The sequence below is a fragment of the Patiria miniata genome, unplaced genomic scaffold, assembly GCF_015706575.1.
Source record: "Patiria miniata isolate m_02_andy unplaced genomic scaffold, ASM1570657v1 HiC_scaffold_11, whole genome shotgun sequence".
Taxonomy (NCBI): domain Eukaryota; kingdom Metazoa; phylum Echinodermata; class Asteroidea; order Valvatida; family Asterinidae; genus Patiria; species Patiria miniata.
In genome coordinates this window covers 6,627,507-6,651,334 of record NW_024037049.1, presented here as the reverse complement: position 1 = coordinate 6,651,334, position 23,828 = coordinate 6,627,507, and the positions used below count along the sequence as shown (strand labels likewise).

At 38.8% G+C, this 23,828-nt stretch overlaps 1 protein-coding gene across 6 annotated transcripts in view; it reads left to right on the top strand.

The window, feature by feature from the left end:
• The window catches only part of LOC119743212 (ubiquitin carboxyl-terminal hydrolase 34-like), a 140,423-nt gene that overhangs the window by 40,073 nt on the left and 76,522 nt on the right, over window positions 1-23,828 (top strand). For 5 of the 6 annotated variants that reach the window (XM_038219640.1, XM_038219607.1, XM_038219623.1 and 2 more), the window contains exons 23-36: window positions 208-370; window positions 1,648-1,774; window positions 2,122-2,403; window positions 3,987-4,172; window positions 4,552-4,680; window positions 9,249-9,458; window positions 10,937-11,005; window positions 13,260-13,337; window positions 15,484-15,570; window positions 17,725-17,916; window positions 18,549-18,657; window positions 19,403-19,527; window positions 20,082-20,222; window positions 23,481-23,680. In XM_038219640.1, the coding sequence (XP_038075568.1) occupies window positions 208-370; window positions 1,648-1,774; window positions 2,122-2,403; window positions 3,987-4,172; window positions 4,552-4,680; window positions 9,249-9,458; window positions 10,937-11,005; window positions 13,260-13,337; window positions 15,484-15,570; window positions 17,725-17,916; window positions 18,549-18,657; window positions 19,403-19,527; window positions 20,082-20,222; window positions 23,481-23,680 (2,098 nt within the window). The remainder of the gene's footprint in view (window positions 1-207; window positions 371-1,647; window positions 1,775-2,121; window positions 2,404-3,986; window positions 4,173-4,551; window positions 4,681-9,248; window positions 9,459-10,936; window positions 11,006-13,259; window positions 13,338-15,483; window positions 15,571-17,724; window positions 17,917-18,548; window positions 18,658-19,402; window positions 19,528-20,081; window positions 20,223-23,480; window positions 23,681-23,828) is intronic. The other variant, XM_038219632.1, reaches the window with a different exon arrangement.

Below are 23,828 nucleotides of genomic sequence, written 5' to 3'. Positions count from 1 at the left end.
CCACACTTTTAACAATAGTGTGACGTCATAGCAATGGTTTAATGACACATAGGTCAGGTGGTCATGGTTTTTTCGAGGAATGGCTATGATCTGCCTTCTTTTCTCTGATACTTTGTCTAAATTGATTGAAGTGTTTGGTCTTTAGGAGTTGCTTCAATGCATAACACATAATAATTACTTGATTTCCTGCACCTGACTGGTCTGCAGCTGGAAATGGTTCCCTAGAGAAGGAGGAGGAGTTTATCAAGCGATGCATGGAGAGTTTATCCCAAGCCTCAGCAAAACTAGACAGTGCTCAAGACTCGAGCCTCTTGGTCCTTCAAAGGGGACTCACTCTTCTCAAGACTCACTTAGAAGCCTTCAGAAAAAGGTATAGTAGTTCTTGCAGACAATTTTATCACTACTGATCAAAATGCATAATTATATTGATACTTAAAAACAAAAATTGCGAGCAATTTGAACAAACCATTATTGCAAAAGAAATGTTTGGGTTACCTCAAGTGTGGATATGTTTGAAACTTGAATAACAAAAATGTTGAATTTTAAGAATGTTAGAATGATTTTTTAAAAATTATTGAAGTCAAAAATATGAAGGTAATGTATTTTTATATCATTTTATATTGCACTCATTTTCTGTTATTGGTTGCATATTATTCTTCTAATGGAAAGATAACTACTGAGATGTAAACATTGGTCTTAAACATATTCTACTTCAACAAAATGAGGTGGAATTTATGGTCCCTTACCTGCTTTGGAAAGTTGTGAATATTGTTTTGTTTTCACCATTTCTCTAATTTAAGGACTTCCTTATTTCATTTCTGTGGTTTTATTTACAAAACAAATTGTATTCCACCATACCTGTCTGGAACTCTTAGTCAAACATGAATTAAAAATAATAATAAATTCAACTCTGTGCAATGAACAGACAAGCCATGGAAATAATATCCACTTTGTACCTGAAGTAGCCAGTTTACAACTGCAGTCTTTGTTAGCTATCACCGTACAAAATACAATATAGCAGTATGCATGCTACACAGTTATGCTCAATGAAACGCTAGTAACTTCACACACATATTTACCTTGATTTGCAACCAAGTTGTACACACCAGCATGAACACAGTAAAACTTCACATGTAAAGTCTATAATGGTCAGATGTAGAATGAGTGCATTATTTTCCTGATTTTTCTGACTCGGGGGTCAACTATGCAAATATTTCATACACACCCTATAGGCACTTGTACACCTACTTAAAAACTTGGCCAATCATCGTATACTCAAAAACATGAAAACAACAGAATTAATAAGGGAGGCCATGACTATCAGATTGTCGTTCCAAGTCATAACGAAAAAAGACGCCCAGAATATGAAGACATTTAGCTATATTTGTTCAAAAGTTGTCACATTAAACAAGCAACTTGCCCTCGGATCAGCTGATTTCCTCGTTTTTCACTTCACACCTATGACATTAAAAATTGAAAAACACTGTATAAAGTCTTGTAAACCTTGGAATTTGCTCCTTTTTGGTTACTGCCCAGTTGCATAAAGCAAAACCACTGTAACAAAAGTTCTGAAGGAATCGTAAAGTTCTTGGATCATAGTCTGAAACTCTTTATATTATGTACATACATGTATTTTGCTGTTGAAAGGTATGCCTATCACCTTCGTCAGTGGCAGCTACAAGGCCGAGGTATCTCAAGTCACAAAAGGCACCCACTGGAAGGACACTCTCAAACACTGAGAGTGGTGTGCCAGTTGGCTAACCGAACAGAAAAGGTACATTCATTTTCCTTGTAGAGATCAATGATCTGTATATAACAACAACAGGGATGAGGTGGCAGAGCATTATACACTACCCTGCAGAAATGACGCATTTATTAAAAACCAAAACAAAATTTTTTGGAGTGGATAATATGGTCAGTCAGATTTTACAACTAGAAAAATGGATTTGAACGCATGGAATATCTAAAAGTCATATAGAACAAAATTTCAGACTTAACTTCTGTAAATTTGTGGTTACATTTAAAAGTTTCTAAAGTACAAAAAATAGAACAGAAATGAACACAAATGTGGATGTGATGTTGAAATTAAGAGTAGCTGTAGTATATGTTATTCTCTTGTAGTTTACGGTAGAGCTCAGTTCATCAGACCTGGTTGCTGATTTGAGGGCAGAAGTCACACACATCAGTGAACAGTTCCAACAACAACAGTTGCAGCAGCAACAACAGCAACAAGAGGAGAGTGACAATACAGCTACTACTGCAGGATTCTCTGGTTTGGCTGGTGCCCTATCAGGGTCAACAATTCAGGCTCAGAGGCCTGTTCGTATGATATCTGTAGGTCACGAATTGACCCCTGACCTTGATGAGAAAAGCCTTAAAGAAATGGCATTCTCAGATTTACAGGTAAACAAAGTGGACTACTAGTTTAATTTTAAGATTAACGTGGGTTCAATGTTTTCAGTTTTGGTGACTTTTAAAATAAATGATTAATGCACTGTCGTCTTGTCTTGCGTATTTGCAAGCAATGGTCAACAGATTCATGTGTGTAACTTAAAGATTTTTTAAATATTAATTTAACGTGAAATTACACCAGATGTTTTCTAATTGAATGTTGCTCTATAGTACCACTGACTGCTTTCATTCATAATTCAATCAAATAGCCTCCTGGCTGATCCAAGGATCATTGTATTTTCCTGAGGCAAACTTTGGGGACACTTTTGGACTTTCCATCTGAGACTTTGTTCACTGAATAATGGAGCATTTGATGTATTTGTGTTTATGCAGGGTACGGCCTCGCTAAATGCGAGTAAAAACAGTGGCGGGCTAGTCAAAACCATTCTCCAAGTAACTGCCTGGCGAGTGAAAATTATTGAGATAAGGCATGAAACTTTTTCGCGTTTCTGCGGATTTCCACATTTTTTAGAAAGCCGGTCTTAGAAATAAAAATAATCTGACACTTACGCGCATTCAGCTTGTTTCATGCTGTTGCGTTGCCAAATCTTGCGCCGAAATCACTAGCAGAAGAACATGGACTGATACTGCATTTTGTATACGTAAAAGCATAAAAAAAAGTACAGGACACAGACTCCGTACGTATTCTCCAGTATACCATCTGACCTATTTATGAATGTCACCAAAGCGCCCTCTATTTACTCTGGCAGTAAGCCAGGCATGAATGCGTCGGGATACAGTCAGTACTGCATGTACGGCGCTCGTTGAAAATCCCTGGCTTACATATGTAATCTCGTTGAATTTTATATCGTAGAAATGTCACGAAAACATCAGTGGAGAAAGAAGATTTATGCGACCTAATTCACACTGATCCGTCTTTTCTGTGTCTGCGTTTTCTGTTTTCTGTATGTATTTCGAGGTCATAACGCTGGTTTTGTGCCGATAATGCATGGCCGTGCTGGTTTTTATGGCGGTTCATGCGCGCGGACATCGCTCGGTACTGTCCCCCACGGTCATTGAATGTTATTTTTTTCCCCGATTCAGAAAAAACTTTTTTTGAGGGTCTAGTTTTGATAGCTTTTGTGTCACAAATGAAAATGGGACCGAAAATGAAAACTTGATGTGAATACATCTATTCTAATCACCAAAAAAAAAAAAAAAAAAAAAAACTGAAAAAATAATTAATTGTTTTTTTAAGGTTGATTTAATTTACTAGTAAATATTTTTATTTAATTTATTAATAAAGTTAATCAGTTTGTGTCTGTTTTAATTCACTTTTATTAGATATGTTTGTTGAAAACACTGACAAGATTGCCTCAGGATAAAGTTATACATGTATGCACATTGTTGTTTATGACATTCTGGTGCACAAAACTAAACATTGTATTGCGGACTAGTGAAATGGCTTGAAGGTAAGATAAGAGTCTGGTTCACTAGTCTGGTTGGCTAGTGAAAAAAAAGTTAATGGCGAACCCTGGTATATGTTAATGTGCTTTTTAAATGTTGTTTTTGCCTTTTGTCATGGTCCCTTTTAGCTTGTGTTTGTGTCCTTTGGTGCCATTCGTCGGGAAAGGAAACGAGATGGTATGGACCAGCCAGCCTCTTGCCTACCCCCTCCACCACAGGCTAAGCTTCCCATGATGTTACTACTGCAAGAGCCTCACTTTAGCTGCCTCTTTCACCTACTACAACAACTCAATGAACTCCTGGTAGACAATTATGTAAGTTAACATTAAAGAAATACAGAATTTACAATCATTACTTCTTGCAAATAATAAGGCAAAGATTTGTCTGTTTGTGGTGTATATTTACATGTAAACTGACAGCAGCAAATTGGTGGCATTTTGGACTCCTCTTGTGTCCTTATGTGCACGAGATGTTTAATTTTGATTTGCATTTTATGCATGCTGCATGGACACATTGACACCTTGTTGTGAACGTATGGGGCTGTATCTTGGAAACTAGAAATTGTGGAAGTGTTTCTCGTAAAATAAAGAAATATTTATCCAGTTCTCTGTAAGATACTTTACTGACTCGTTTTAAATTAAATGACCTCCAAAGCAATACAAATTTAAGCAGGTTTTCTTTCTTTCTTTGAAGGCTGGAGAGGCTGCCCAGGATCTGCTTGGTAGGACTCAGATGTTATCTCGCAATGTCTGGCATCTTCTTATGCTTCTTCCAACCAGCCCAGACATGCTAAACAAATTCAAAGTGCTAACTGCACCAATGGTATGGATATGTATTATATATCAAAAATACAACTGTACACTCCAAGTACGTTGCTTCTCTGCTGACATACTGTAGTAAAACGGTTATCTTACATATCCAGCAAGTAGTTATGTTACACCTATATCATCCTAGCATTCCCGCAGAGTCACGCTGCACCCAAAACTATTGGAAGCGACTCAGGTCAAACCAAGTAAACTTTGGTTTCAGACAGGCAAAGCTTATGCATTGACTTTTCCTCTGATATCATGATGCTCTGTATATAACTGCAACAGTTGATCTTTCAACAGTCACTTAAATCTTTTCTAAATATCAAATACTTTATAATAATAATAAAAATAATAATCGGCATTTAAGAACGCCCTTATTAGTAAACTAAATAACAGCGCTTACAGTATTATTATTACCCCTGATCATTGGGCCAATTAAACATTCCAAATACCATCTCAGCTCCCTGGGGAGTATACAGCTCGATGCTGCCTGTTAGGCGCAAGCAAGCTAAATCAATCACATAACCATCTCTGCCCTCACAGGTACCCATTTACTCCTGGGTGGAGAGAAGCAATGAGTGACAAAGTGCCTTGCCCAACGGCACAGGCACCATAACCCCTGGCTGGACTCGAACCCACAACCCGCAGAATTACCCGCAGACCACGAATTCAATGCCCTTAACCACGAGGCCACGGCACTCCACTTTATGTACTTCAATCAGATCTCAGGAATGAGTTGGTTTGGTGCAAATCTGGAACCCCAATCTGAAACAGGGTGTGTGCACAATTCATGCTTTTGTTTTTTATCAAGTTCACCAACAGAATTCAAAGTCCACTAGTGTGACTCTCTTATACATGCTGTACCTATACATTTGCACATGTCTCTTGCCAAATAGTTCCTGGGATAAAGCCACTTATTTGGAAAATTTTATTATTAATGTTAATATTATTTTCTGTTGTAGTATAACTTGGGACATCCGAAAATGGTGCTCTTAACTCCTTCAGTGCCCGCGAAATTTGAAAAGTTTAACCCTAAAGTGCCCAACTTTGAACGTTTTTTTTTAATTGTTCAAAATTCTGTAAAAGAAAAAGTAAATAAGTTTTACTCACTAAATTTGTTGTTGTTGCTCTCTGGTATTCTTGGTACATTGGAAAGTCAATAGTAGTCACGTACATAGTGATACACCCTGAAACACAGTCCAGCACAGAGGGGAATTTCGCACTTTTTGCAGAAAATACAAGTGTCAGTGCTGCGCCCTCTCGCAAGAACTCGAATGAAACAAATAAATACAGGTCGTACCTGAATGAAAATGATATTATTAGAAAGAGCGAGAGCGCCCCCTTGTGATAACATGCTTACTCTACCTGTACGAGGTTTGGCGATTTTAAGTACGAACGTTACCTTGTACATGTACGAGGTTGGCAATTTCGAACTAACAAATATACCTCGTACATGTACGACTTTGGCGCTGAAAGAGTTAAGTGGCACAGCCGGTGTTTGCGCCTTCCAGCTGGAAAAAAAAACCTTTAATTTTGAAACTGATTTTGTGGAAAAAAAGATAAAATCACATTTTGGGCCACTGCTCTCACAAAAATGGCTCTGCCTGAAAAAAATGGGAATTAAAAAAAAAAAAAAAGGTTGTTCCCAAGTTTATTGGCATTTGTGGTATTCGAGGGCGTATTGCTTTGAGGACACCCCCCAAATCCTGTGACTTCACCCTATTTGGGGACACAAATGAGTTCAAAAGTCATATTTATTTTTTAGATACACACTTCCTTTGTAATTAAAAAACTGCCTGAGACCATAAGCTTAGATTTGAGTGTCAGATGAGCTTTCTGTCTGGAAGATTGACTAGCTATTGCCGTTTTTGCTAATCCTACCCCTTAATCACTCAAATCGGCTGTATGGGGGCGGCATAGCAAACCTATTGTGCATTTATGATAAAAGCAAATTTGGCACGCAGATAGATCAATATCATATAAACATATGTGGATTGTGGGGCATCGCAGATCTAGCCCTTGACGGCGATGGGAGCCATCATATACATGTATGGTGCTGGGTTATGCTGAGTCATCACTCTTTTGTAATGCATGTACCCTTGCGGTATGCAGGACAAAATATTTTTCTGCCGTTTTCATTGTCCTTTGGATGCAATAAAGGCATATATAATGCATTTTCTTTCAAATTCTGAAAAAATTCTTAGAAATGCCTGCCAGCTGTTGTTTGGTTAGTGCTGTACTGTACTGTAGAGTACATACATGTACATGTATATTCAGGTACATGAAGTGAATTTCGCTAATAAAGTTTGGAATTGAAGTTCTGACTTGTCCAAAATGACGTCCTGGCAATGTCTAAGACCTTCCACTAGGGTTTGACAAGGGTTTGACAAAATAAATATTGATTTGCCCAACAAAATATTGATTTGATTTGTGCCACAAGTATTGCTGAGTTGCACTTTTCAAATGCACTTTCTGTAGCCAGATTCGGCAAAGAAAGATTACAAGGTCATATTTGTAAACTTTAACATAAATATGTGTATATATAGACATGTATGTCAAAATACAGCGATGGTGATTTCTTGTTAACAGTGGGGGGGGGGGGGGGGGGGGGGGTTTCAGTGAGTCAGATCCTAAATTCTCAACTTTATTAGCGAAATTTACTACATGTACATCTGTACTCTACACTACAGTGCGATACAGGTATAGCCTACCTACAGCTGGCAGGCATTTTAAAGGATTTTTTTCAAAGAGTAATTGAAAGAAAATGTGTTTTTTATGACTTTTTCGCATCTGACCATGTACAAAGGGGCAGAAACATATCTTTTGTCCTGCATACCGTAAGACAAAATACATTATAAAATAGTGCTGACTCAGCATTACTCACACTTTTTAAATGATGGCTCCCAACTCCGTCAAGGGCCATATCTGCGATGCCCCAAAATCCACATTTGTTTATATGATATTGGTTTATATATATCTGTGCCAAATTCGGCGCTTTTATCATAAAATGCACAATAGGTTTGCTATGCCGCCCCCCCCCCCCCCATACAGCTGATTTGAGTGATTTAGAGGTAGGGTTAGCAAAACGGCTATAGCGCCAAATTTTCAAGACAGAAAGCTCATCTACCACTCAAATCCAAGCTTGTGGTCCCATGCAGTATTTTTAATTAAAAAGGAACTATTATCTCAAAAATAACAAGGAGTTTTGAACTCATTTGTGTCCCCAAATAGGGTGAAGTCACTGGATTTTGGGGGTTTCCTCAAAGCAATGTACATTTACCCTCGGAGACCACGAATGCGTATAAAATTGGGACCACCAAAGTTTTTCCTTGTTTACCCATGCTATCAAGATTATGCAAAGTTCAAGCACATCACGGTTGAGTCATTGTTGTGACAGCAGTGGCCCAAAACATAATTTTATCGGTTTTCTACAAAATTAGCTTCAAAAAGTGTGCAGTTTTTCAGCTGGAAGGCACAAATACCAGCTGTGCCACTTAAGAGAACCATTTTCGGATGTCGCAAGTTATACTAAAACAGAAACTTATGTTTAGATTCATCATACATTTTGCAAATAAATGGCCTTATCCCATTGACGAAAAGGCTTCCATTGTCTTAATACCAGCTTGAAGAATGCCCTAAAAGTCTTGTATACCCAACCCTTCTCTAAAGATATACTTAAAGGGAATATACATCATTTGCTTTTGCTGTAATTTTCAGATATGGATGGAATTGGGGGGTTGGAAATATAAAGCAAATATAGTTACACTGACTTTTTGGAGGTTTTGGGTTTGAAAATGCTACTAAAACCAAGAAAAACGATCATTTTCCTGTAGTCTGGTTCCCTGACTCCATATAAGAAGAAACAGAGCAGTTAACATACATTGGGGAATTGTAAGGTCAGGGAACCAGTCTAGCTGGCTCGTACCCGTTCATGGGTTTGTAATCGATTGCAAACAAGTGCAATGGTCAATTGGGGCCAGTATTTGAAAAAAAGCCAGTTGTTTCCAACGCTGATCGGCCGATCAGCGTTGGAAATTGATACAAAAATACCACTTTTCTTGAAAATGACAGTATACCAGGTGCCATAATTTTACAGGATGCTTTAGACTGTCATTTACCAACATCCTATTAAGGTATTTCGCAAAAACTTGGTAGTTTTATTTTTCGATGTTTGCAAATGTTGTATATTCCCTTTAAAACCCTCTGAATGATTTTTGCTGTCAGACATATGTGTGCTGTCCTATGAGCTGTTACCAATTTTAGGCTTGGATTTGAATTTGAATGATTAAAGTGGACCTTTATGACCCCTTCAATTGCCATACTGAGAGAGTTGCAGGATTCATTCATTTTGATACTTATACAAAGTTTCAAATTATGAGAAAAACAAAATGTTCCTTCATTTACGGGTTCATAGTTTTTCTGAATCACAGATGAAATCAAATAATACTATAGCCTGATATTGGTATCATCTATTAGCATAGCACATTATAACCCAAAACCTTACATTAATTGCCTTAGCTCACATAGCAATGAACATTTCAAAATAGTAAGAAGCACTGTTTGGTGTGTTTCATTCCACAGGATTCAGCCATGTCATCCGAAGATGACCATACAGATATTGAAACTGACAAAATATCAACTGCTGAAGACGAACCTGGTAGTATTCAGACAGCTTTTACAGCCAACTGGCCAGAGCTGCTAGATGTAAGCAACACCCACAAGTTGCTGTACTCACTTCAAATTGTTGAATCACTTGGCCAGCCAGCAAAGAAGAAACGGGGAAAATCACTGGTAGGAACTCTTACTTGAATAATTGTAGTTTGAGATAAAGGAAAGAGTGTGAAAGTAGCCAATGCATAGTGAGTTGAGTATCAATATGAAATCTTTTCTTCAAAAAGAGATTTTGTCACAATGCATGTATTTTGACTCTGCTACTCATGGTTTTAATTTGGTTTATTTTACAATTTACACTGCCCTGTTTGGCCATTTATATTGACTCATGAGCTTCATAATTTGAGGTGTAAGTGTTTCTGTTAGAAAACTAAAATTGTACCCTCTGTTGCCATTGAAACACATGCAAACTTGAGTTTGGATCCTGAGCAGGGTTCTAGCCCTAATTTTCATGGTTTGGACCAATCACAGCCAAGAGTCTTAACCAATCAGGTGCAGAAATGAAGCACTAAATTATATGCAAATGCAACTTTGGACCAATCAGGGCACAGCTTTTTGAACATTGTGTTAGTTTAGGTGGGAAAATGTACATGTGTATCTCATTCTGTCACAGCTTTTTGTTTGAACAAGCTGGACAAGTCTCCCCACCACCAACCCAGCTCCTACCTAGTTCTCTTGCGGGTTTCTGAAGTGGCATCTTTAATCTTTAACAGGATTCAAAGACAGCCAACTCCTAATACATACATGATATAGTAACTGATATTGATGTGTGTTATAATACACTGTGATGTGAACTTTGTAAGGGGTCAGCCACTCTCTCTTATGTACCCATGGGGTTTGGGTGTGCTTTATCTTCCATAGCACAACCATGGCTGTCCCCAAAATGTTGACCAGATAATTTGGTTCTGGCATGATTACTCCTGGGCCTGGGTGCCCATTCATTAATGATTGATTGGCCTGGGTGCCAAATGGTACTTGATGTGTACACGTGTACATTGGACCTGGGAATTGATTGATTGTGTGGTTGATATGTTTGTGCCTGTTAGCCGGATGTCCTTGATGCCAGCTTGCCCAAACCAATTCGGTATCTGGCAAATAAGTTTGCAATTAATACTTGAAGCTGTGGCAAAGAACCACGAAATGATGTCTTAATTTCATCAATTAGTGAGTACGAGTATCCATTTGGAGTGTATATTTGTCACTGTATTATTCATGTACAGTTTCAGTCAATTTCTTAAATTATGCTTTGGCAATTCCATGCTGGAATCGATAAGAATCAATTGTAAACTTGGAATTGGAATCGCAATTCAACTTTTTCGAGGAATTAATTCCTTAAAGTAGCTGATTCCAGTTCCACAAGCGTCAATTCCAGTCTTTGGGTGACTTTTTGGATGTGTTAGAACATTGACTGATGACAGAAGCACATTTGGGGTAAAAAAAAAAGAAAAAAATGTATGAGGGGTAAAACAGAACAAAATGAAACCATTCAAAATATACATTTTTGACATGGACCAAACTTTGGAAGCTTATCTCAGTCTACGTAGTGTAAATGGCTTCTTGCCTTTTGTTAACAATTTGTACATTTTATTTTCCCCCAGGCGTGTGTCAATAGAGGAGATCACAGTCCTATGACAAGTTCATCAGAATTGGGCACAATGGATCTTAAGGTGAGTGCTTGCACATAAGATGGAACATTATATATACTAGGCAAAAAAAATGTAATGCTTCCGATTACATGGCATTTAAAAATAGGGTACGTAGGTAGGGAATTTTTGGGGGCTAATTTTTTGTGTACGATCATATGGAGGCATTTGCGTGTAGTCAAGGGTAAAAGGTAGTAATTGATGGTTTGGGTGTTTTTTTTTCTAATTTTGCTCATAAAAAAAATTAGGGTAGGGGCTGTCAGAATAGGGTAGGTAGGGAAACTGGGAGCAGGACTATTTTTTGTTTTGCCTTATCGCCCTTTCAGTGTTCACTCATATCCCGTCTTAATGCTTTATTACTAGAAATAAAATATTAATATGAAAGGAATTAACATTTTCAAGAATAACGTTCTGGAAGAGATCCCAAATGTTGGCAAAAGTTTTATAACTTAAACTTTACATACTTTTCTGTATAACCAGTTATGTTTCACAATTTCACAACATGGTTTCAACGTGATAACTTGTGTTGTGATTTATTGGCGAGCTGCGAAGCAGATGCAAGCCTATGTAATACCAATTTCCTTCCGTCTGTACGGGCGGACGTCCGGCGTCTGTCCGTCCGTGGATCACATGTGGGGTACCCATCCTTTGTTCGAGGTACCCAGCAAATAAAATCTTTAGAAAAAAGGGTACCCCGCAACGAAATCTTTAAAAATAGGGACAATGGGAAAACAATGGAGGTACCCCGCAAGTCCATCTGGCTGGGATGTCCGTCTGTCCGGCCGTCCGCGTTCAGATAAAAATGTTGAAGTTTTTGGTTCTATCATCATTGCAGTGAATTTTGTGATTTTATTGAGGAATTTCAATTCAAGGAAATGTTAAAGTTTTTAATTGTTACATGTACATGTATACCGGTAAAACATGTACATGTATGTATAATGGTATAACATGTATGCTATGCATTTTGGGGATGTGCATGAACTTCTGGTTTGATCTTTTATTTTTATGGGGTTGGAGTAGGGATGGGTGGGGTGGGGGATAGGGGTTGGAGTTGGGATTTGGGTTGATGGGCAGGGGTTTGTGTGGGGTAGGGAATGAGTAGGGGTGGGGTGGGGACAGGTAGGGGGAGGATGGGGTAGGTGGGTGTAGGGGTTGGTTTAGGAGGGGGAGGGGGCGGGATATAGGGAGTAGGGGTTGGGGTGGGGATGTGGGTGGGTGGGGACGTGTAGGTGGGTGTAGGTGTTGAGTTTGTGTGGGATAGGGAATGAGTAGGGGTGGGGTGGGGACAGGTGGGGGGATGGGGTAGGTGGGTGTAGGGGTTGGTTTAGGAGGGGGCGGGATATAGGGATTTGAGTAGGGGTTGGGGTGGGGATGTGGGTGGGTGGGGACGCGTAGGTGGGTGTAGGTGTTGGATAAGGGGAGGGTGGGGGAGGGGGCAGGATATAGGGGTTGGGGTCGGGTGGGGATGTATGGGTCGGGTTGGGTAGGGGGATGGGGTGGGCGGGATATAGGGATTGGAGTAGGGGTTAGGGTGGGGATGTGTGAGGGTGGGTAGGGGGAGGATAGGGTAGGTGGGTGTAGGGGGTTGGGTCAGGGGAGGGGGAAGGAGATAGGGATTAGAGTTTGGGTGGGGTTGGGATGTGTAGGAGATGGGGTGGGGATGGGATGGGTGTGGGTTGGGGTGGGGCGGGTATGGGGTAAGGTTTGGGGCATGTGGTGATGGTGCTGTGTCTACATTTACATGTATACCCATTCTTGTTCTGCATTTGAGGGGACTACACAAGAGTTCTCCCATGGTAATACATGTATGGGGACCAGAGGACACTGGGGGGGCTGCAAAAAGGCTCCACAACTGGGTCCTAATTACCCTTACAATGGAAAACTTCCCCATAACGCAGTGACAGCTAACCTACAGTATTTATTAGGTCATCTGTTGACTTTTTATGTTGGCATTTAAAAACTGACCCCCACACCCTGGCACATCAACGAGAATCCTGATCCCCATCATGCTCATCCCCAACCCTACCTTCAGCCTCCCTTTCCGCCTTCGACAGCGAGCCATGGCGGCTTCGCCGTTCTAGTTTTGTTATAAAACTTGGGATAAAATTGTTCACATGAATTGCAATTTTACTTTGTAAAAATCTAAGACCTCTGCACTCACCCAATTTCTAATCTTTGCAAATCCAACTTTTGATGTTCATAGCAATATACTGCTGAAATGAGCAGCATTCTTCCTTCCAAATTTTTGTAAAACTATTTTGAAATGACATCATTCCAGGGAATCAAGCCAAGCCAAAGTGAGTCTGGTCTTTCCACTGTTGGATTAGATGACGGGAAAGAGTCATGGAATACTATGGTAAATCATATTCCCTTACAGTGTTCTAGCCAGGCATCAAATAGCGCTAGCACCCGCTACGCTTTCGGAAATTAGCGCTACGCTTAAATCGCACCGGTACGCTACCGCTACGCTATAAATTTTGGTTGCGAAAAAAATATATCTGCCGTTTGTTCGTATACAAGCGCAGCGACTTTGAGCATTGCGCACTGGCTGTACGGCACAGCGAAAAATAAACAACGATCCCACCGCACGTAGCCCGTACGATACCCCTACCGTGATGCTGCGCCACACGCATTTGCTATGATAGCAATAAGCACGTGCTGTTTTGTGCTGCGTAGATACAGCACTCCGTACGGACGTACGTGTCACCAACATGACTCACGTACAGAGCGCTCTGTGGACCACACCATTTTGCGCTATCGGGTGTGCTTTCCTAAGGTCAATATTTACAAGCATTTCAACAGTTTTAAAATTATAAATAATACTTTTTATCAAGTCCGAAACATGTTACTGTTTGTAAATAAGTTCTTCAACGTCAGAACATAATTTTCGTAAAGGATTTATTCGAGAAACGATGTCCAAAGAAAGGTTAAGCACCCCTACGATGTCAATGGATCCGTCCACAAAGATGGCCGCATGTGAAGAATTCTTCTCGAAGAATGTCGCTGTCGAAAATTTGGATTTTTGACTACACTACTCGTTGCTGATAATAACAGTTCAATAAGTTTGGTAGTAAAAACGGATCTGTTTGTTCTTAGGACAAAACCAATCAGCAAGTATTGCAACAAAGCAAGTTTTTTAGCGCTCCACGAATGCGTTGCTTTCTCAAATGCTGAGGGAAAATTTGGTCGCGTAGTTCGCCGGCGTAGCCGTCGTGGGCTGGCCCGCGCCGCGCCCGCACGCCGGGCCGGCCGGGGCCGGCCGCGGCCGGGATAGGAAGCAATTCCCGGTGATTATTTCTCATCGTCATTATCTACAATTATATTTTTTAACATAACAAAAATGAGATTTCTCCTTCACATTGTGTTGTAGCATATTGAAATTGCAATCGCCGACGACTTTTTCTGTCTGAGACCTCCATGGTTTTACAATTTCTCTCCCTGCCGATCGGCATGATCGGATGGTTTTATTTACAAATTTAAAATCGGAACTACTGCTACTACGGCAGCGCTACACAACACAAGGCTTCTTGAAATATGAAATGTTCATGCGATTTGTTCTCACACTTAATATTGACAAAGTAAATCCCAATTTTTTATAAAACATTGAGGGACTACTAAAAATGGTTAAACATCAAAAAGCATCGATCTTGGAACAATTTATACATTGTAAAAAACATAATCTTAAATTTGAAAACAGAAGAAACTTTACAGGAGCAAGAGTATCAATCATTGAAACAAATAAAACAAAATTTCTTATAATTTTAAACACTTCTGTTAAAAAAAAATCAGGGGAAAGTGGCAGGGAATCGCCTCAGATTGCACCACAGAGCATATAGAATCCCCGACCCCACGCCGTAAGGGCTTTGCGCTCCGCGCTCGCATTTGTCGCCGAACCAAAATTACCCCTATGCTATAATTTCACCCTGGCTAGAACACTGTTCCCTTATAATAAAATAAATAACTATGTGTTATTTAGTTATAGTTGAAGTAACCTATGAAACCTATGGGGGAATGTCATGTTTTATGTAGCATGTGATCTCTTGAACCATAAGCGTCTAAAATGCCAAGAATACATTGTTTTTGTCATGTGTGAGCATGTATGGGTTGTGTCTATCACTCACTAATCTAGGTTCTTAAGCGTGTTCTTTTTTTTTGTGCCAGCGTTTTCACTCCATACTTTCAGTCTTTCAGTCAGTGTGCATGTTCACTGTTTTGGCACACTGGCCACACTCGTAATTTGCCTGTCAAATTGAAATCAAGATGATAAAATTCAATCATGGTTTGTTTTAATTAATACAAGCAAAGTTGGAGAAACAGTTTTGTTCTGACCTACCGATCATTTATTTTTTTAATATATTTTTTATAGAATCTTATGAATTTAGATTAAAATGTATAATCAATGAATCAAGGTAGCCAAGGTGCTCTTTTTGTTGACAGCAAATTGACAGAAAGTAGATAGCGCATCTATATCATTCACTTTTCATTTCATGTGTTCATTACAGTTTGTAGAGAGTGGAGGACTAAGACACCTTTTTAATATCTTCATGTCTGGAAACCTTGAAGCCAGGAGTGGTCAGCACTGGAATCTAGTAAGTTTCTCTCACATTGATGTCGATTATAGGTAATCCTGAGGGATAGATATGATTGGACTTGCGCAGGTGCTGTTTATAAATAACATGTTTCTGTTCAGCAGTGCCCTGTAGTCTGTCAGCCTCTGAGCCATGTTCTGTCTCGTTTCTCTAAGCTGCAAATTTTGGGTCAAACGATGACTACATTGACAAGACATGAAAAAAAGATGGCGATAATGTTCAACCTTGTTTGAAAACATATAGGCTGATAAAAGTTACATTTTAGAACATAGTTTTTGATTGGAAATAATATAATAATAATAATAACAATGTATTTGTTGAGCCCAAATTCATGTTGAAACTAGAAGTGTGTTTGCCCTGTGGACAAGCACAGCTGTTTTCGACATTTTTTTTCAAACCACTTTAAGTCTTGTTTGAGTCACATCTAAATTACCGTCCTCCATGCAATGCATTTGCAAAATGTGAAATCAATTCCGAATGGAATCGCAATTCCTAGACAGAATCTGAATTGATTTAAAAAAATGCTGGAATCGCACAACCATAAAGAAGTCATGATGACGTTACCCCAAATATATATAATGCATTCTTGTCTGGGTACATACCAAGTTGCAACCAAATTGGACATAGTTCTGTAGATATATGCATTTAAAATTGCATCTTTACTGTGCCTCACATGACATGTGATGTAGTTATCATAACATCACTTCAATTTTCATCCATAATGCATGCCGGTCTAGGTACCTACCAAATTACAACCAAATAGAACATCCTATGAAATCATTTCAAATTTCATGTATAATAAGACACCCCGGTCTAGGTATATACACCAAGTTACAACTAAATAAGATCTATATTTATATAGATACATATATAGGCCTTTAAAAAAATGCACCTTTAATGTGACGCACCTTTAATGTGACGCAGGGTTGGCTGATAAATCACTGATTTAAATCGCGATTTAAATCAACTGATTTTGTTTTTAATCATTGATTTAAATCACCTTCTTTTTGGTAAAAATCTTAATTGTGGCAAAAGAAATTGATTGAGGGTCATTTTAATAATTTAAATCAACTGATTCTACTTAATTATAAATTATAAGATGTTGTTAACACATTCAAACCCCCCACTTCATAAGCATTGACTAACTTACATGTAGATTTTGCATAATTACCTAACTTTTCTCCATAAACATCTAGATTAAGATGTTCTCCACCTTGTATGAAGGACTTTCAATCAAACATTCTTTCTATAAGTTTCATAAAGATCAGTGCTGTCTTTTTTTAATTTAAAGCTTTTTTATGAAATACGCATGCCCAGGGAGAACTGCGCTACTAGTTTTTGGTATTCCATATACCATAACTAACTCGTTTTTCATTCATATCCACACACAACGTATCTCGACCATATCAACCAAGCCATGCACCTTTAAAGTGTCTTCACTATTTATGTACCTTGTATCAATGAGGTTGACTACATGTAGATGAAATTAATTGAGTTTGTTTTTAAAGCTGATATATACATGCTTTTTGGGTGTGGCACCCTGAAAAATGGATTTTCAAATTGAATTGATAATTTTCTAGCATTACATTAGTTATGAGCTTTCCAATATTTTCGTTCGGTCTTATAAGACCGATGAAAACAAGAGCTGTGTCGGCTGACAAAAGTCCATCACAGGTCAAATCACATGCAAGGTTACAAGGTCACCGTTGGAATCCCTCAGTCCCCTGACGACGGGCAGAGCATACTGTCCGAAACATTGAGTACCCTCCGATTCTTTTCAGAACCACAGAACAACTTATCTCATTACTACCCTTTCACCATTCAAACCTTCAAATCTCATGTACAAGTAACAGGAAAGACATTGTGTCAGTTGACATGAATGGCTTGGCACACTAGACTTGAGAACTTCTGATGGGCTTGTTTGGACTTGACTACGACTCTAGTCAGAAAATGTCTCATTTCTGACCATAAACTTGTGCACTGCTCATTGCAACATGTAAGTTATTTTGCAAACAAGGTTGAACTGACTATGAGATGATGATTATTATTTAGAAAAGCATGGCCCTAAAAAGGGGCTACTCTCTGTAATACATTAAAAAGGTGGACAAGTATGTTGACAGTCCCTTTAACTAATTTCAATTTGTCTCTTAACAGTGGCAACAAGACTGCTTGGCGTGCATCCTAAAGCTGATCAATGAGTTTGCCATCGAGCAGGCTGCCTTAGACCAAGGGCAAGATGATGTGTTTGAAGCTCATTCCTCCAGTGAGGAGGTAACCAGCAAATGCCCTCGCAGAACAAAACACAACAGCACTGAAGTAGGAGGAATCACAACTAAAGTATCCAAGGTAAGTTGGTCATATATCCTGTGCCCTTATTTATTGCCTATTCAGATTTGCATTTGGAATAACCTATACAAATTGTTATGACACATACCTACTTTTTAATTTTTGCATGTTTTGAACATAACTTTAAGCCATCCAGCTTAAGTTGTTTTCAAGAGTGTGGTCATCTGAAAAATATATTGGTAGATGAGTTAGTGATTTTTTTTTTAATTCAGTGTTTGTTACCCCAAAAAAATTCAATTTGCTAATACCTGGGACATTTTACAGTTCGTATTTGTGAAAGCCTTTTGTGTGGGTGGTAAATAAACCACTCTGAGAAGTGTTTAAATCCAGCCAGTAGCAAACGTGGTCTCTGAATCAGGACAACAATTTCTGCTTTCATCTTTTTTTTGTTCAAAATTGGTAATTTTGAAGTGTGGGGAAATTCAGTATTTGTTGGCTGACTACTTATACTTTCTGCAGTCTAGTAAAAAGCATTGTTACATCGTTGCCATGTCATATGTAACTAAGCTTTGGCTTCAACTTATGACTGATCAGTGAATATTTGTTTTATGCTTTATGGTTGTGTATTGAGAAATATGTCCAATATTAACTATGCAATTGAAAAATACAGTGTGTTGAATTTCTCTGTATAGCAACTCTTGGAGTTGATGTCTGGAGAGGGAGTGTTAGACAGACTAATCACTGTGTTGTATGAAGCAGCTGTTCCATCAGACACAGTCAAGGTTCGAGCTGGTTACTGGGGTAAGCAGGAACAATATTAAACAAACTTCACTTTGTAAGGGCATCCCTCTTTTATCTTTGGCTCTCATTCCCGACCCAAGAAAAACCCAACTTTTCATACCGCTGACCCTGTCTGAATTGTGTTGCATGTCTTCATTAAGTATGTACGGAAATTCAGTTATAATTTATTGAACAAAATGGCACCTAATAGTAAATCCTACTGTCAGTCACCAATCCATGCCAGTCATTCTCGCCATAAAACAAACGAGAGATCAGATATCCAAATCACCCAATACGTTGTGTATCTGAACTGAAATCAGGCAAACGATATTTACGTTCCATTATAATTTAGCTTTTGCCAAACATGCCAAACTGAACAACTGAAGTTGGTTACGTTTGAGTTGATTTGGTTTGGAAGTGCCATGTTTTGCTGCAGCAGTAAGGTCAAGGTCACAAAGTCAGAAAAATACAGATTTGCATTCCTTGTAAAAAAAAATGAAAATTGAAGTATTGGTTTCAGGATTTAAATATCAAAGGTTGTAAAAACTATAGCAGAAAAGAAAGTTTGACCTTACACTGCAGTCAAACATCTGCAGGATTAACATCTGCAGGGTTTCCATAGCTGCAGAAGTCCATGTTATTTTCAAGAGAAAATAAGATTTATTCAATCTTTCCGATTTGTGTTTCAACTATTTTTAAGAAAAAAGTTTCATGGTTTTTGTTGTTTTGAGTTTATACATTTTGCGTACTATTTCTTTTTATACAGTCATTCACTGTGCATTGAAGCTGCTAGTTTCCTGGGCATACAGTGACCCAGAAGTCAGGGTAGCACTTTGCCAGAACAAACTCTTTGACAAGTGGCTTCAAAGACTTGTTCTTCAAACCAGTGAGGTAAGCATATTGGATTATGTGTGATTATGTACAAAATGTACATGTAATGAGACGTGATTTGCAGACCTGCCAGCCAGTATGGAGTTTCTGTATTTCCTACAGAAATGTCCTCAAAATATGGCGGGACAGATGCGTTTACATGAATATGGATTTCTAAAAATTTGTCAATATAACTTTTTTCCTGGACCTACCCTGGCAGTAAGGGCATGTGCACACGCAGCAAATACTGGCACATGTTTGGTATTAATAAACTTTTTCTCCTTTTTTCTGGAAATAATCGTAAACTTAGAATGGATTCCTTTAAATACTCAGATACAAGCTAATGACTTTTGCACAGAAAAGAAAAAGTAATTTTGAAACCACAATTTAATATTCAAGCTTTATAAACATACTGCAAAGAAGATACTATTCTATAACCTTTCCTTTTCAAGCAAAATTTATTTTCATCTAAGTTCATTATGGTTTACTTTTCATATATAATTTTTCTTCTTGTAATATATTATTTATTCCATGATAAGACACAAATATGTCTCTTTTGTCAATTGTTGCCAAAGGTTTATGTCAGGCGTGAGGTATGTGATGCATTGTACAGACTGTGTGAAGGCAGTAGTCGGCCGTGTCAGCACTTCTCATGGGCCCTCCTTGCTAGTTTGCTCAGCTTTCTGTCACTTGCACAGAGTATACATCCAAAGAAGGTGAGATATATACAAATTATAAAGACCCAAGAGCATTCTACAGTTGTCTGATGTGATGTCAGCGGCCATGACATTTTGTATGCCCAAGGGGTGCAAATGGCACCCAAGGGGAAGCCAAAAGTGCCATTTGCTTCGAGGGCTTATCAAAGCCCATGTACTATATCATAGAAGACAAAAATTGTTTCGTTAAATTGTTTGTGGAGTGCTGTGGCCTCCTGGTTAAGGGCATTGGATTCGTGGTCTGCAGGTAAAGCTGCGGGTTGTGGGTTCGAGTCCAGCCTGGGGTTATGGTGCGTGTGCCCTTGGGCAAGGCACATTGTCACGCATTGCTTCTCTACACTCTCCACCCAGATGTAAATGGGTACCTGCAAAGGTACGGGCCATATGCGCTGATATTGAGCTGCTGTAAAAGGGGTCTCATGGCCTGATGAACAGGGGTAATAATTGTAAAGCGCTTTGACACCTTTGGTATAGGGCGCTATATAAGCACCACATTAGTATTATTATATATATTATTATTATACGAATTTTTCTTTATGCAATCTAATGTACGTCCTATAGAGCCGGATCCAGACTATGGATTGAGGCGCTAGAGGGAACTAAGATGTTATTTAATGGACAGTATTCTACGTAGGATGTGGGCTGTTCCGAGGAGTGCAATCTTCTGGACTAGGTTGATGTTAATGTTGCCTAGGTTGATGTTAATGTTGCCTGGGATACGGTCGATGAATTTATCCAGACCCTTCTTCACTAGTCCTAGAGCTCCAACGACCACCGGTATTGTTTTCTGTTTTCATCCCCCACATCCTGTTAATCTCGATCTCAAGGTCTTTATACTTGGAGAGTTTTTCAGTTACTTTTACGGAGGTGTTTCGTTCAGACGGTATTGAGACGTCTATGAGTATACACCTCTGTTCTTTCTTATCCTTGATGATGATATCAGGTCTGTTGGCTTTCACCTCCCTGTCGGTGTGAATTGGCATGTCCCAGAGGATGGTGACGTCATCATTTTCAGTAACTGTTGTCGGCTGGTGTTTGTACCACTCCCCTGTCGTCTTAATATTGTAATTGCTGCATATCTTCCCGTGAAGGTATGCTGCTGCTTTATTATGTCGATGTATGTACTCTGTCTTCGCTAGTTCCGGACAACCAGAAACAATGTGATCAACTGTTTCTTTGTATTTACCACATATCCTGCATTGTAGGTCCACTCCATCCTTGATAATGTGATGGTAAAATGATCTTGTGGCAAGACTCTGATCTTGGGCGGCAATGATTAGGCCCTCCGTTCTGCTTTCAGTCCAGTATTTCTGAGCCACTGGAATGTCCTCTGTTGGTCTACATCTGCATCTCTCGTCCTTTTGGGATACTTTCCGTGCATCACCTTGTCTTCCCAGGTTTTCAGAAGTTGTTCTTGACCCTTGGTTTTTGCTTTCTGCTTAACTCGTCTGGCGTACAGCGTAGATACTTCATTGTCTGATGGGTGGATTTCAGGACAGTCAAGTTCTTTCTTGAATTTTGTCGCATCTTTTTTGATGGAGTAGAGCTTTTTCTTTCTATCATGTTGTGTCACTATTTGGAGGAGTGGGTTTTTAGTTTTTGTCAGATATGCATCTAGCATATCTGACAAAAACTATTATTATTATTATTATTATTATTACTATTATTCTCACAAATGTACCATTAGGGAGACACGTTATCGTAATTTCTTCAACAATAGGGAGACACTGGTCATTAGGGAGACATTTTATGTCTCCTAATTCCACAGCCCCCCTTTAGAGGCAAAATTTTACTGTCGCAATCAGGTTATATATTTGTTGCTCGTGGTCTAATTAGTAAAAAATACCGAAATTCGTGGAAAAGGACAAGGGAATATTGGGTTAGGGCACATTTATGTTTGAAAAATTTTGTGCACAAGTCTATGGGAATGTCTCCCAAATGACCCATTCCCGGTAATCATTGTTAAAAATAATTGTTTAAGTATTGCATTTCTTTTGTTTGCTTTCTTTAAATTAAAATTTGGTATTTATATTTTATGGGAAACTTAGGGGGCTCGTTTTGGTCAATTTTTCGGGGACAGACATATGCAAAATAGACGCGCATGCGCATCGATCGAGACAAAGCCCGTTTTCCAATAACTTTCGTCAAGAGTGCATTGACTGACGATGGCATGGCATATGGTCAATGTTTGGTCAAATATTGTTGGTCAATTTTCGGGGACAGACAGACCGACCGACCGACCACCAAGTGACATGTAGAAGCTCCTGCCAGAGCTTACAAAGAATACATTTCCTCTGATTTACAAGACAATTTTTTAAGGGCCCTTAAATGCGCCTGAACAAGTTATTGAGCAGCAAAAACAAGCCCCCATGGTTTTGAAAAAAATCCCGGGAAAACCCTAAAAATGTTAATAATATAGATCCTGAAAATATAATCCAGTATCCATTTTCTCAGTCTAAGTTGCATCAGCGAAGTTTTTGAAGTTTCAAAATTCTCATTCCTCAACATTACAATTTCTTTTGGCAGTGGAAGTCATTAAGAGTGTTCTGCAAACCTTTCATTATTAAGAGTTCAGAGTCATTAAGGGTTGTTAGAGAGATATTATCTGTGCAATCTATGTTTCAAAACAAGAATAATCACTATTTTATGAGGGTGTAACTATGGTTAAAAATGGTCTGCAGAGAAAAAATGTCCCAGGTCTCGTTCTTCAGCCAGCCACCATCAACAAAACGACACATCAGACAAGATTTGCTTTCAAACACCATTATACAAACAATACATATTTTTGAGTGCAATGGTAACAATAATTTCATGAGGTGACATGAAATGGAACATTACATCTGTCACCAAATGAAACGATTCTTTCCATTGCACAAATTTGAAACATTCATTATTGTTTTATACAATGCCTGAGTAAATCTTGTCATCTGATTGGTAACTTGCAAACTGATACTATTATATAACATGTATAATGTACATGTACAGTATCAGAGCCATCATAGCTACAGTATGTGAAAGTACAACCAATAGTGTGACTGTGGAATGGAAGTTCTCTTTTTCGGGTGCAGCAGTGCCATGCGTTGGGACGAATAATTCAATGACACATGATCAAAGACCGACCAATCAGATGACGGGGATGTATTCAGGCATTGTGTAAAAGAAAATTATTTCACTTTATACATTGTTTTGTGTAACTTCACATAATTGTGATGAAAGACCCAAGCGACAGGAAGTTATTCTTGTTGTCTCTCACTTTAGGATTATAGCAAGAACATTGAAGACTATGGTCCTGGCTGCCGGAATTATTTCTGGCTGTTATGTTCTATCATGGATAACATTGACAGAAAGCATGAATGGTCTTCTGGAAGTGACGTTGATAACTCTCCAGCCCTAGATCAGGAGAAAAAAGTCATCAATGTTAACACTATTGCCAGACATCTAGCCGAGGGAATACAGAGGTATGGCTTTCATCTGTTAGACACTGTTTCATTTTACCTAGAAATGTTGAAATCAGAGAGATTGTTTGGGGGTGAGGTGAGGGGTTGGTTAATGCCAACCATTGTTTTTAGTTGTATGTTGTTTTGAGAACAGCCAGGCATGTGAGTC